Genomic DNA, 14,038 nt, shown 5'->3' on the forward strand with positions numbered 1-14,038 from the left:
GCACGTTTTAAGGTTCTTTTCACTTTTGGCTTTTTTTGGGACGAAAACACCCCCGTATGGGTAAAAGGCCAATTGGTACACTATTTTCTCTCTTTCATCCTTCTTCTTCTTCTTCTTCCATTTTTTCTCTTTCGTCTTTCTGCAAAATAAACACACATTTGCCCTCTCTTCCCTTTGGGGGTGTTTTCGTCCGAAAAAAAGATAAAGAGTGAAAAGAACCTTAAACGTGCATAAGTACAAGTATAGGCACCGTAAATGATATTTTGCAAGTATAGGGACCGCAAACGTGCGTCTTGACAAGTATAGGGCCTAAATATGTAAATCACTAAAATTTATAATTTTAATTTGGGTTTGTTTTATGTAATCCCAGAAATGGATATATTTTTCTCAAAAAGTCTGAAATGGAGTGAGTTTTGCAGTACTATTGGAGCTATTTGTTTATTCATTTTGGGTTTAGAGTACCATGGGAAATGGTCTTTAATACGAACGATGAGGACTTCAGTGACGTCACAGGTTTAATGCGAAAATTGGTAAAGTATGAAGATATAAAAAGAAAAGGTAATTAGAATATTGTTATTAGAGAATTTGTCCCACTTTATAAGCGAAAAAACTTACCAAATATAGAAATAAGTTGATTTTATGGGATGCACCAAAATAGAAAAAAGGAAGACAATTTTTATAGGAAGGAAAGAGTATTAATTACTCAATCAGTCCCATAGAAATAGAGACTCCCAGGATGAGAGAGAGGGGCTATTAATTACTCCAATTCCTCAATAATCAGGCGTCCACCCCAAGCGCAACCCCTCGATCTATATCTTTGATGAGAGAGAGAACTAGAGTAAAGGGGAAAGCACTTTTGGGCTTAAAAAAAATTTTAGCTCAAATTTTTTTATCTTCGCACATGTTGTTTGAGCTAAAGATGTGATCTGATCATGAGCTGGAAGAAGAGTTTTAAAGGGAAGAGGCAGAATATCGTTCTTTATTGTATGTCTTTCGTTAATTGAATTTTTGATATTCGTTTGAGTGCTTCTACAATTATTCAGTCAATTTACAATTTATGGTTTGGTGATGAATATCGATTTTGGTTTGCCACATTATTTAAATGGTTCTCGTACATTATATGTTCTATATACTCATCTATATCTTCTTTTAAAAATATATTTTGCATTATTTAATCCAATATTTACATCACGTGCTGATGTGCTACATTATTCTGGATAATGGTATGATCTGCTACATTTTATGGTCGAAAGTGGTGAAATTCACTTTGATGTAGTGCTTAAATTCACCCTAAACCATCTCTCTAAGTGTGATTTCGACTGTAATGTGTTGTTGGTGAGTGCTTGTCGCTAATTGAATGTTTTTTACATTCAAGTTGTGTACATTATTCACACAAATTGGTACATTAATTTGGTAATGTGCGATTATGGTTATTTAATGTACGATTATCAAACAATCACTATGAGTACTTCTTTGAATTTAATGTGCGACTATGATTGTTTAATGTACATGTCACATTCTTATTAATATAGATTATAATGGGTTTAATGTGTTATGGAAGTTAAATCCATCCCCCAAAGGGTTTAACCATCCATGGGGCTAGGGTATAGTACCGACTCACTAACAAAACCTTCTTGTTCATTATTCTGATATAGATTACTACATTGTACAATCCCAGATGTACATTATTTACCCTTGAACTTGTACAAAGTACATTGATGGAAAACATTAGATTAGTCATTGATATCTTCTGTATTAATATGTGTTATGGTAGTTTGAGTTACACTGGTGAACATGTTCTGTACATTACGTATAGTTGATTATCTACATTATTATTAGATTTACTTTTGTTTGATGTTGTTTATAATGTAATATCATCGTACTTTGGTTTGATATTGTTTGTAGTCCAATCTTCTCAATGTCAATATTTTTGAATAGGTACAAGCGCCCAAAAAATTTTGGTGATGAGGACTGTAAGGAGGACATGCAACCTTCCCCAACCCATGATACATTATACGTGCTTAATTGTACATGACTTCAAAATATCATTCACTGCGACATGATGTAGTTATATATGTACATATATTATTCAGTAATTTAATTACATTAATGTCTGGGATTCATACATTCAAATACCATTTTCATACATTAACATAGACATTAAACTAATTCTTTCGTACATTAAACTAAGTCTTTTGTGCATTACAAAATTATATTCGTACCTCAAGTTCTGTATGAACCCTAAAGGAAAAGAGTTATCTCCCTGCTCTTAGTGACGTTTTCGTTAGTGGGTTGGTACTACAACCTAGCCCAATGGATTGCTAAACTCAAAGGGTATGGATACAATGTGCTACAAGACATTAAACTAAGTCGATAGTACATTAAACTAAGTCGTTTGTACATTACGAAGCCGTATTCGTACATCATGTTCCGTGTGAAACCAAAAACCCAAAGGATACAAACAGAAATTATAGGAAATTATTGGTGATATGCCCTAGACAAATGGATTGTTAAACCCTGGGGGAAATGAGTCATATCTCTGCCCTTGGTGAAGTTTTCGTTAGTCGGTATTACACCCTAGCCCCATGGACTGCTAAACCCTTGGGGAATGAGTTTAATTTTTTACCCTTAGAGAACATATAAAAAACTACATTACTCATTAAAAGACATATATATTAAATGACTATATTCGTACATTAGAATCAGTACAAAACCAATGAACATTAAGTCAAACAGGAACTTTGATGCCTAGGTTGTTACTATGCCCTAGCCAAATATAGATTGCTAAACCCTTGGGAAAAGGATTCATTTCTCTAGCCTTGGTGATGTTTTCGTTTGATAGACGGTACTACAATCTAGCCCGATGGATTGCTAAACCCAAAAGAGTATGGATTCAAATAGACTCAAACATAACTACTTCTTTCGTACATTACTCAGAGAGTGCATATACATTACATAGCCACTTTCGTACATCAAGGATTACATGGAACCTAAAACAAAGAATAAAAACATAATATTTTTATGGTAATAAATAACTAGGTGTGAATTTTATGGTCGATATTTTACGAGAAATCAAACTAAGATATTGTAAATCTTTATATATTAATTTAAGTAAACTAAAGATTGACTATTCAATGTACCTTGAAAGTAGCGTGATTTTAGGTAATTATAAAAAATTAATATAAAAATATCTTTACCAAATTTAATGGAGAGAATTACGGAAATGAATAATAATGGAGAGAATTAATGAATTTAATAAACCGCTGCAAAAAAAACTCCCAACATTACCCTTTTCGATTTTTTTAAATATTTTAATTAAATACATGTAGCACTATTTTCGGCCGTCAGATCTTCAAATTGTGGGGCTGAGATTTAGTTGGAAGAAATGTGCTTCCATTTTTAGTAATAGTTCATCTTGGTTAGGACAAACCAAAAAAGAAAGTGCGTCATCTTCAATGAAATGAAGGGAGTATGTATTATATATATATATATATATATATATATATGGGGGAGCGTTATTCTCCTTTTCACATCTTAGATCCTTTTTCCTTCTTAATAATACGCGTTAGATCTAAGGCATCAACGGATCAGATTGATTCTATAAAACTGGTTCCGTGTTGCATTATAGAAGGTGGTTGTATGCATTACAGGGTTATTATTGACATTTGACGGAAAAATAACTGCCACATTTTTGGTATCTGCGAATAATGCACCACATGGTCACGAGTAATGCATATAATTGACAATATAATGCACAATATGTGAACTGCAATGCATACGAATAAGATGTACCATGTTATGATGTTTGACACACGTTTCTTGTTTCCCCTAAGGGTTTAATAAGCTTAGGGGCTAGGGTATAGTACGTAGACATTACTAAATGCACGTATGTAATCTTCAATCCGTTGATTAACTCATATACACAATACCTCTAATAATGCATAATATACTGAGATAATGACAATTAACAGCTACATAATGCACTACCTAAACCAAATAATGCACATACGTATATTCCAATAACAACAATTTGTTAGTAATGTCTACGTACTATACCCTAGCCCCTAAGCTTATTAAACCCTTAGGGGAAACAAGAAACGTGTGTCAAACATCATAACATGGTACATCTTATTCGTATGCATTGCAGTTCACATATTGTGCATTATATAGTTAATAACATCCATTACTCGTGACAATTTGGTGAATTATTCGTATCGTTTTATAATTTGTTATTAATGCGTACGTACTATACCCTAGCCCCTAAGCTTATTAAAGCCTTAGGGGAAACAAGAAACGTGTGTCAAACATCATAACACAGCACATCTTGTTCGTATGCATTGCAGTTCACAAATTGTGCATTATATAGTCAATTATATGCATTACTCGTGACCATGTGGTGCATTATTCGTAGCGGTTTCCAGCCATTATTAGATTACTATTGTACCCTCATAATTCACAAAATAGGACAAATAATGCAACACGGGGATTAATTACCCAATGTTGATCTTGACCGTCCATTTCTCTAATCTAATGGCTTATATTAAGAAGGAAAAAAGAGGAAATATAGGAAAAGAAAATGAATACATACCTATATATATATATATATATATATATATATAGGGTCATGATCTATGGCAAACACCTCTTAACCATATAACTAGAGAACAAATAATAGCCACAAGATCAAAAAAATCAAGGGCTAGTATTAATTTTTGAATTTAAGGAGAAATTAGTTCCCTCAATCACAAATTTACTCTACAATAACAAGGCAGGGGTATAATGGTCATTGCATATCCAAAAATAGGATACGTCGGCAAATTAGAATTCATCTCCTCTTCTTCTCTTCTCCATCCTCATCACCGTTTTGTACCTGCCGTTGTCGCAGCGGCGGCAGGAGATTCAACCTCATTGTGCGATTCAACCTTTTCTTCTCTCTTCTGCAAAATTCGCGCGATTCAACCTTTTCGTCGATGTTGGTGTCGCCGTCGTCACGTTCTGCAGGAATCGGACGCTGAATTGGAGGAAAAAGGCGTCGCTGATGGTGGAATTGGATGCTAGAGATGAGCAAATCCAGGTTTTGGAAAGGATTGTGGAGAAAGTAGAATCGGAAGATTTGGCAGAGTGGGAAATGCAGATGTGCTTTGATGAGAAGGAGATGGTGATTAGGGAGATCGGCGGTGGAAGGAAGTGGATGGTCACAGCCATTGCCACTGCTGCTGCTGTCATATTCTACTTCCATGCTCACAGAAATCATTGATTTTTGTTGATTAGAGTTTCAGTTTTGGATAATTGTTGCTAAATAATGCACTTAATTTGCTTCAATTTTGTGTTTGTTGCACTGGCATATATTTTTGATCACTACTATTATGAGAATTTGATTTCTTGAATCTTGATGGTGCTTGAGTTTGGAATTACATCACTTCATATTTATGTGTTGTTCTTTGTGTTTTGTAAACAAGAGTGAAGTAAAATAAGAATAAGAGTGATGTAATTTGTAAACAAGAGTGATGTAATTTGTAAACAAGAGTGAAGTAAAATCAGAATAAGAGTGATGTGTTTTGTAAACAAGAGTGAAGTAAAATCAGAATATGAGTGATGTGTTTTGTAAACAAGAGTGAAGTAAAATCACAATAAGAGTGACGTGTTTTGTAAACAAGAGTGAAGTAAATTAACAATAAGAGTGATGTGTTTTGTAAACAAGAGTGAAGTAAAAGAGTGATTTGTTTTGTAAACAAGAGTGAAGTAAAATCGGAATAAGAGTGATGTGTTTTGTAAACAAGAGTGAAGTAAAATCAGAATAAGAGTGATGTGTTTTGTAAACAAGAGTGAAGTGCTTTCTGAACAAGAGTGAAGTGTTTTGTGAATAAGAGTGAAGTAAAATCAGAATAAGAGTGATGTGTTTTGTGAACAAGAGTGAAGTAAAATCAGAATAAGAGTGATGTGTTTTGTGAACAAGAGTGAAGTGATTTCTGAACAAGAGTGAAGTGTTTTGTGAACAAGAGTGAAGTAAAATCAGAATAAGAGTGATGTGTTTTGTGAACAAGAGTGAAGTAAAATCAGAATAAGAGTGATGTGTTTTGTGAACAAGAGTGAAGTGTTTTTTGAACAAGAGTGAAGTGTTTTGTGAACAAGAGTGAAGTAAAATCAGAATAAGAGTGATGTGTTTTGTGAACAAGAGTGAAGTAAAATCAGAATAAGAGTGATGTGTTTTGTGAACAAGAGTAAAGTAAAATCAGAATAAGAGTGATGTGTTTTATGAACAAGAGTGAAGTGTTTTCTGAACAAGAGTGAAGTAAAATCAGAATAAGAGTGATGTGTTTTGTGAACAAGAGTAAAGTAAAATCAGAATAAGAGTGATGTGTTTTGTGAACAAGAGTGAAGTGTTTTCTGAACAAGAGTGAAGTGTTTTGTGAACAAGAGTGAAGTAAAATCAGAATAAGAGTGATGTGTTTTGTGAAAAAGAGTGAAGTAAAATCAGAATAAGAGTGATGTGTTTTGTAAACAAGAGTGAAGTAAAATCATGCTAGGAGTGATGCGTTTTGTAAACAAGAGTGAAGTAAAATCATGCTAAGAGTGATGTATTTCAGGGTTATGAATTGGAAGGTATCAAAATCCATTTGCCTTTGCTGAATAATTAAGCTACTTTTTGCCCGATTCCTCTTAATTTGTGCAATTTTTTTTAGTTTCATCTTCATAATCTTGCAAATATGCAATTCACAAGTGCTTAACAAACTGCGAATCTTGCAAATCATACAATTCACACGCACACAAATTCCTACTTGTATTCCAATCACAACATACAATTTTCAGCTGCGTAGATCAAACAATACCAAAATAGTTCATACTTACAATTTACAATAATCATCCAATGAAATTATAGCCATGTATCACAAACTAGAATCGCCATTAACGAGGTGCTATCACAAACTAGAATCGATCAAAATGTTCTATTCTATGAACAGTGCAAATGATCAATTTCATAGTAATCTTAATTTGAATAACATAAATCGCATGAATCCACCATAGTTCTTTCTTATTGAGATCAGATCTTGCAGATGCGATCAAATAATTGACGAAATATGGATGAATTGCAATTGCTAACTGCCGCTGTAACGTGGCGAATGCGCCGGGGAGCCTTGCGCCCGCTGCACAGGTTGAAGGTTTGAGCGTGGTGTTGGTAGGGTGGAGGCGGATGATGAGTTCGGCGGCGGAGCCTACATCGTCGCCGCCTTCATCGGTGAAGAACAGCGAGTCGCCGGGGGAGAATACCATTTTCATAATGAGAATGAAAGGAATCTGCGTAATTCATTTAAATTTGATAATTTAATTTCCAAAAATACCCTTGGCCTATTTTACATTATTAAAATAATTAATATTTATTTCATTAAGATGTGTGGCTGAGATTTGTTCTCTAGTTATACACTTAAGATTAGTTATACCTTGATCACTACCCTATATATATATGTATATATATAGGGATGTATTCATTTCCTTTTTTGTATCTTTTGTTCTATTGTTCTTTTTAATCTCAGCCCCACGATTTTGTCATCCGACGGTTAGATTGATGCCACGTGTCATTTAATAATGCAGATTTTCAGTTGAATAATGCACACCGACTAATAATGCAAATTTTTCATCAAATAATGCAGATCATCACAACCATCCAATTCAAGGATCCAAGGGTTGTGATTAAAAAGAACATTGGACTGAAAAGCTGCGAAGCACCTTAACACACCCCATATATATATATATATATAGGGTTTTGATCCATGCAAAACCATTCTTAATACAAAAATGCAGAACCAAGCATACAAAAGTCATTTTTAGGTCATTGTAAGCTTATTTTTACGTCATTATAGTAAGGATGACATGAAATGATCTTAACATGACCTCAAACCCAAAGTTTATAATATGACCTAAAACTGCTTTACAATGACCCTCCGTGTTTTTGTTTAATTATTGACCATTGGATTGTCAAATCTCATGGTCAGGATTTGGTCTGGATTTTGTATTGAGATCAAGTTTTGTATTGATCATTTTCCTATATATATATATATATATATATATATATATATATATGTGGATGTATTCATATCCTTTTTCTAATTATTTTTCATTTTTTCAACTAAATCTCAGCCCCACTATTTGAAGATCTGATGGCCGAAAATAGTGCCACATGTATTTAATAAAAATATTTAAAAAATTCAAAAAGGTCATTTTGGGAAGCCACAATGCAATCGGTTATTTCATTCCCATAAATCTCTCCCTCTAATATCAACATATGATTAATGAAGATTGATTCTAATTTCTTTTTCCTAAATTAAACTAGATTTTCTCTCTCATCTCTTCTCTCCATTGTATACGTCCGGTGTTCTTCTCTGTAAGTCGAATTCTATTGTCTTTTTTGTTGTCTTGATTAATCGCAATCCTTGATAAGAAAAACAAAAACCATTCACCAAAAACATAGCTGGTGAGAAAAACTGATTATTGTTTTAGATAATCAATATCCATTACTTAATTAATCTCGATGTTAGCTCTTTAGCTATGTACTCCCTCTTTTTTAAGGAAAGTGAATCATTTTTTTCACATATTTTAAAAAATAATAATGAATAAATTTGATAAATAAATTTAACAGTCTAAATATTATCTACAAAACGACAAGTAATTTATATATAATACTCTCTTTGTCGGTTCGTCCGTTAAAAATAGAGACACTTTCCTTTTCCTTCCGTCCCATAAAAATAGCTTATTTCTATTTATGCAAAGTTCTACCTAACACATTACCCATATATATCAATTTATTTATAACTTATACCAGTATGACCCACAATTAAACACTAATAATAATGTGAGTCATACTATCTGTTAGGTTTAGTATACTGAAAAACATGTTTCGAGCAAGTTCGCGCGAATAGAATCTTGCTTGTATACGAAAAAACTCTACAATCCACTTTTAACCCGATTCAGTATTATTCGAGCAGTTTGCACGAATAGAATCAGTATATTATTACATTGTGTTTACTTGTGCATTTATAAGATGTTTAATAAACATTTAAATGCATAAGAAGTAAACAAAGCCTAAGTCTTTTGCTTAGTAGACTGGTTGTGGGCGCCGTCCACTTTAAGGTAACTACAGTCGGTTCTATGCAATGCTTTGCAAAAGAAAAAGAAGAATTTCACAACCTAGATAGGCTTTGACTACCTATCGCGAAAGGTTGCAATGTCAGTCCGATTATTTCTAAGCCATATTGAAATAAGATGACGTTGGTGTGGTATAGCACTGAATGAATCTAACAGCAAGACGTGTCTTTATGCTATCTACTGAAAGACTAGGTCTTGATAAAATACTATTTCTTAATATACATACATTAGCATTGAGCATACGGTATTGATTATGCACTACTCTGACTTATCAAAAGGTGCGGGTTATTCGCAACCCAATAATCCTGATATATTGGGTTGTGGTGATTAATATCTAGCGGTGCTAGGATTGCTATTATGTTGAATCGTGCGCAAGGTGAGTCTCGTTTGATAATGTCCTCAAGAGGAGCTTGAACAAGGTTTTATTATTCGGAAACTGGTCAGTTGGAGTTTTATTACTCTATGAATAATATATAAGTGTTTCTTGCTAAGTCCACTCTTGGAATTAATAAGATGTTAATTAATTAAGTCCATAGCAGACTTTAATTAATTAAATGGATATATATATATATATATATATCTTAAGCGCGGGAAATAAATAATAAACAAAATGGAAACCTAGATTACTTGTAATTTCAATATTACTTCTGTAGTGGTTGCTCGTAATATTCCAATATAAGCTTGTATTAAATTGTGGGTTCAATTTAATTAGTAAAAAGCTAATTGGGGAAACTCACATTCAAAACCTTCCATAGATCCTTGACTGGGCCCAATATGAACTATTATAAATAGGAGATTAAAGGAGACAGAAAAATACAGTTTTTAGAGACAAAGTTTTTGCCCCCCCCCCCTCTATTTTGAGAAGTGCTCGAAAATTCTCTCTTCTCCTCCGTGAGGAATTTGTGTCTTCTTTATTCGAGTCCTAGTATTTCGATAAGATCAGCCCACACTGATTTCGGAATACAGTTCGGGACACCAGTCAGAAGATCCGTGGTCTAGTATTGAAGATCATCGTGGAGAAGGCGCGAGCAATGGACGATTCTTTGGAGAATCAAATCGGTAACTCTAAACCGTAGAATTCATGTTTTGGGATTTATATTCTTTAAGCATGAATTATTTGCGTTCTAGCGTGCAATTCTGTGTTAACATATGAATAGATTAATCCCATAATCTATCAAATAGATCCTACATCTGATTTATTTGTTTTGTACAAGTGTTCCGTCATGCAAGGGGCTCCAGACCCCAACAATTGGTATCAGAGCCAATTTTTGGCTCTGATTATGTGGATTAATTTCATGTTATGTGAATTATGCATGAATTTCTTCGTTTGATTTGAGTTGTTGAATATCACAATAACGAAGAATTGTTGAATGACGATGTGGGTACATTCGATGAGGACATGCAGCCGGCGCTTGCGCCGGGGCTGCACGTCGTCGAACATGCAATTCAACATCGAGGAGAGCTTCCTGATCAAGCAGCAAAATAAATATGCGCTGCAATGTTGGAATCTTTTATAAATTAATTCTAATCTAATGTATTAAGTAATGATTACTTATGTTGATTACAAATTGTTGCAATTACTTGCACGAGATTTTGTGAGAAAATCGCGCTTATAGGGTACTTTACGTTTAAAATAACGTAAATGTAATCATTTTGTTATCTCTTCCATATATGGGAAAAACGCCACCCACATTGGCGTGTTTATAAGTGAAGACGCCACATGCACTGGCGCTTTACAATTTAGAACCGTATGTCGTCATATTTTATATAAGTATAGGTAAGTCAAAAAACGCCGACGGGGTTGGCGTGTTACCTAAAACACGCCACAGACGTCTGCGTGTTTTATGCCTAAAAACGCCACAGGTGTAGGCGTGTTTTATGCCTAAAGACGCCTATGGAGTTGGTGTCTCCTACTCAAACACGCCTACCCCGTCGGCGTGTTTGGCTTGAACCAGATATCAGTGGGAACTCTCCCACAAGCGCGAACCCTAATCACTTTCCCTCCCCCAAATGCGAAAAACCCTCCCCAAGGCGAAAACTCGGAAACCTTTGCTCGGGTCGACCCAGTGATGGATTTGAGTGTGGATATTTCGATTTTGGCTCATTCTTCCAAACATTAGTCTTCCTATTCGGTTAGTATGTCTAATTTTTACAGATTCTTCCAAACATTAGTCTACCAATATTTGATGGATTGTTATGATAGTATATATTGTAGTGTAATTTATATAATTATTTGATGGATTGTTATGGTATTATATGTTGTAGTGTAATGAATAGAAATATTTTGACAAATTGTTATGGTATTATATGTTGTAGTATATCTAAATTTTTACCAATATTTGATAGATTGTTATGATAGTATATATTATAGTGTACTTAATAGAAATATTTTGACCAATTTTTGGATCACTCTACATAATGATGAATGTGAAAATAAAACATATTTATTTGTGTTTTACATGATTGCAGATAGTATGACGTGGTGTGTCAATTTATATTGGGGTGGAAAGATAATTCCCGGACCAATTATTTCATATGATCCTCCTTTTGCAAAATGATTCATTATGTTGGATGAAAGTATTTCTTACGATCAGCTTGTGGAAACAATTTGTGAAAGGATAAGGATAAGCATATTTGAAAACAAAGTTCAAATAGTATGGAAACGTAATATATTCTATGGATCTTCAGTCACGTTTATAGGTATTCTACTAGAAGAAGTATGCATGCCACTAATGTTTAGTGAGAGTATGGCTACATGAGGTCAAATTGAATTATATGTTGAGTATTCGGCAATTACTCAACAAAATAGTCATCATCTCATAAGTTATGATGTTGGTACGTCTACGAGAGGCCAAGAACCATGTTTCGCTGCAACACAAGATTTTGATTTTGGAGGCGTGCATTTAGGGGGCAATGACAATTGTGATGTGGTTGAGGACATAATAGGTCCTGATAAAGCCGACTTTCTTGATCCACAATCACCTTATAATTCTGAAGATGTCGACCCAGATAGTACAGACTCAGATGGTGATCCGTCGGATGATGAACAATTTGTTGCTTCAAGACCATCCATTCCAGTTGGAGAAACAGCAGTTGAAGAAACATTGGTTGGAGAAACAACAGTTAGAGGAAGAGCAGTACGAGGAAGAGTAGTTTCACAGTTCCCACAGCCTGGTATGAACTATTTCCGCACCTTACCAGGTCCATATGATACTTTTGATCCAAAGAACTTTGAGTCTGCTGATCCCGATGTGCATTATTGGAGTGAAAAATATCCTAGCAATGTCGGTTTGCATACTAAATTTAGAACGAAGTTGGAATTGAAGGCAGCTGTGACTTTTTGGCATTTGGAAAAATCTGACTATATACAGTTGCTGAAAGTAAAGGAAAGAGATGGCATGCAGTTTGTAAGTGGCCACAAGGAAATCCGAAGGATGCCACATTACCGAAATGTTTGTGGGAGTGCCGAGCAACATTGAGAAAGCATGATGAACACTGGCAAATTAGAGTGTTTAGCACTGCTCATACTTGCATGGGGGATCGTAATTATAATGGGCATGCTAATCTTTTGTCGGGTATGATAGCGTTGAGTGTTCGACATCAGATAGAAAACGATCATTACTACAAGGTAAAATCAATTGTGGCGGATATTGAAAATAGATTTCATGTGAAAGTTAGTTACAAGAAAACGTGGTATGCTCGGAGGACAACGTTCTCTAGATCCACCCAAAAAAAATCATCTTGCACAGACGACCGCGGTGGAGAAGCGTGGACATCACTGAGGCCAATATCTTCTCCGGTACCACCAGTGTGGCTGACAGATTGACGACCTCGAACTGTAGATCTAGGTGGAGGTGGATCCACAAAATCGTCATCGGAGTCATCTACCAACTGAGCATCCATCCTTGAAGATGACGACTCTCCGCATGCAGTTTTCTTCTTGGTTCGCCGTTTTCCCTTTTGCCTCACGGTCATCTCCATGTCCAGCGCAGAGCGCTGGGAAGGACGGTAGTCCATCAGCTCAGCCTCCACTGATATCTGCAACCCATCTTCAACCATCCTCGAAATGGTTACCAAAGCCGGATGTTCTGTCATATCTTGGCAACTTATAAAGTGGCGTATGTTGTGAAGTGTCTCCACCTACAATTTTCAAAGTTAATTACATATCATTATATGAATTTAAATAATTAATAGTTTTTTCAATTTACCGCGAAGTTATGAGAAGATGCCGTTTCAAGGAAGCCCTCTTCAGCATGCACACCAGGTTTGGTTAAATACACCACAGTTATTTGGCGAAACCAATTCATATATTCACCGGTTGCAATAGGCTCCATAGTGTACTCCAGATCAATCCACACCAAGTTGTGTCTATTGTCCCACTTCTGTATATGATGGGCGTGGTAATCAACCCAATTCCGACCAGCTTTTCCACGGCGATCCTGTTTCGTAAAATCAGAATCATGGAACTGGTTGATGAGCGGGACATAGGGTTGGACAATCCCAAATTATCACAACACTCGTTGTTGCAAGTGTGGCTCAACCATATTCCAGCAAATAAGAGTTGTTATCGACGTCCATATAGGACGACCGTTAACACAACATTCCGGCAAGGTCCGCTGGACATAAGGCCTCCAAATAAAATACATGTGAAACAAATTTACTCAAAATAAATTCAATCAAAAATAACAAACAAAAAACAATTTAAGTTATATAAATTACTTGGTTGTCGTGCATTATGGAGAACTGATCTCAGAAATTCTCAATGCAATGCCCTGGTGCTTTGACATATGACGCCGGCCCATTCCATCTAAAAATTTTAAATTATGAGCGAATAACATGGAAATTGATGAAAATTATGCTTAAAATGAATTAGTGAACAACTTACGCGAATGCACAT

At 35.0% G+C, this 14,038-nt stretch overlaps 1 protein-coding gene across 1 annotated transcript; it reads right to left on the minus strand.

The window, feature by feature from the left end:
- Nucleotides 1-6,927: 6,927 nt before the first annotated feature.
- Nucleotides 6,928-14,038, minus strand: LOC121784227. The gene is made up of 4 exons (XM_042182390.1): nt 14,027-14,038; nt 13,350-13,580; nt 12,832-13,281; nt 6,928-7,296 (listed from the first exon to the last, which is right to left on the minus strand). The coding sequence occupies exons 1-4, from the start codon at nt 14,036-14,038 to the stop codon at nt 6,928-6,930; spliced, it is 1,062 nt and encodes a 353-aa protein (XP_042038324.1).

The sequence above is a fragment of the Salvia splendens genome, chromosome 21 (genome assembly GCF_004379255.2).
Source record: "Salvia splendens isolate huo1 chromosome 21, SspV2, whole genome shotgun sequence".
Classification (NCBI taxonomy): Eukaryota; Viridiplantae; Streptophyta; class Magnoliopsida; order Lamiales; family Lamiaceae; genus Salvia; species Salvia splendens.

Coding starts and splice junctions, on each gene's coding strand:
- LOC121784227 (XM_042182390.1), bottom strand. Junction 13,282..13,349: donor CATCTTCTCATAACTTCGCG/GTAAATTGAAAA, acceptor TGAAAATTGTAG/GTGGAGACACTTCACAACAT. Junction 7,297..12,831: donor TTGTCCTCCGAGCATACCAC/GTTTTCTTGTAA, acceptor TGAATTACGCAG/ATTCCTTTCATTCTCATTAT.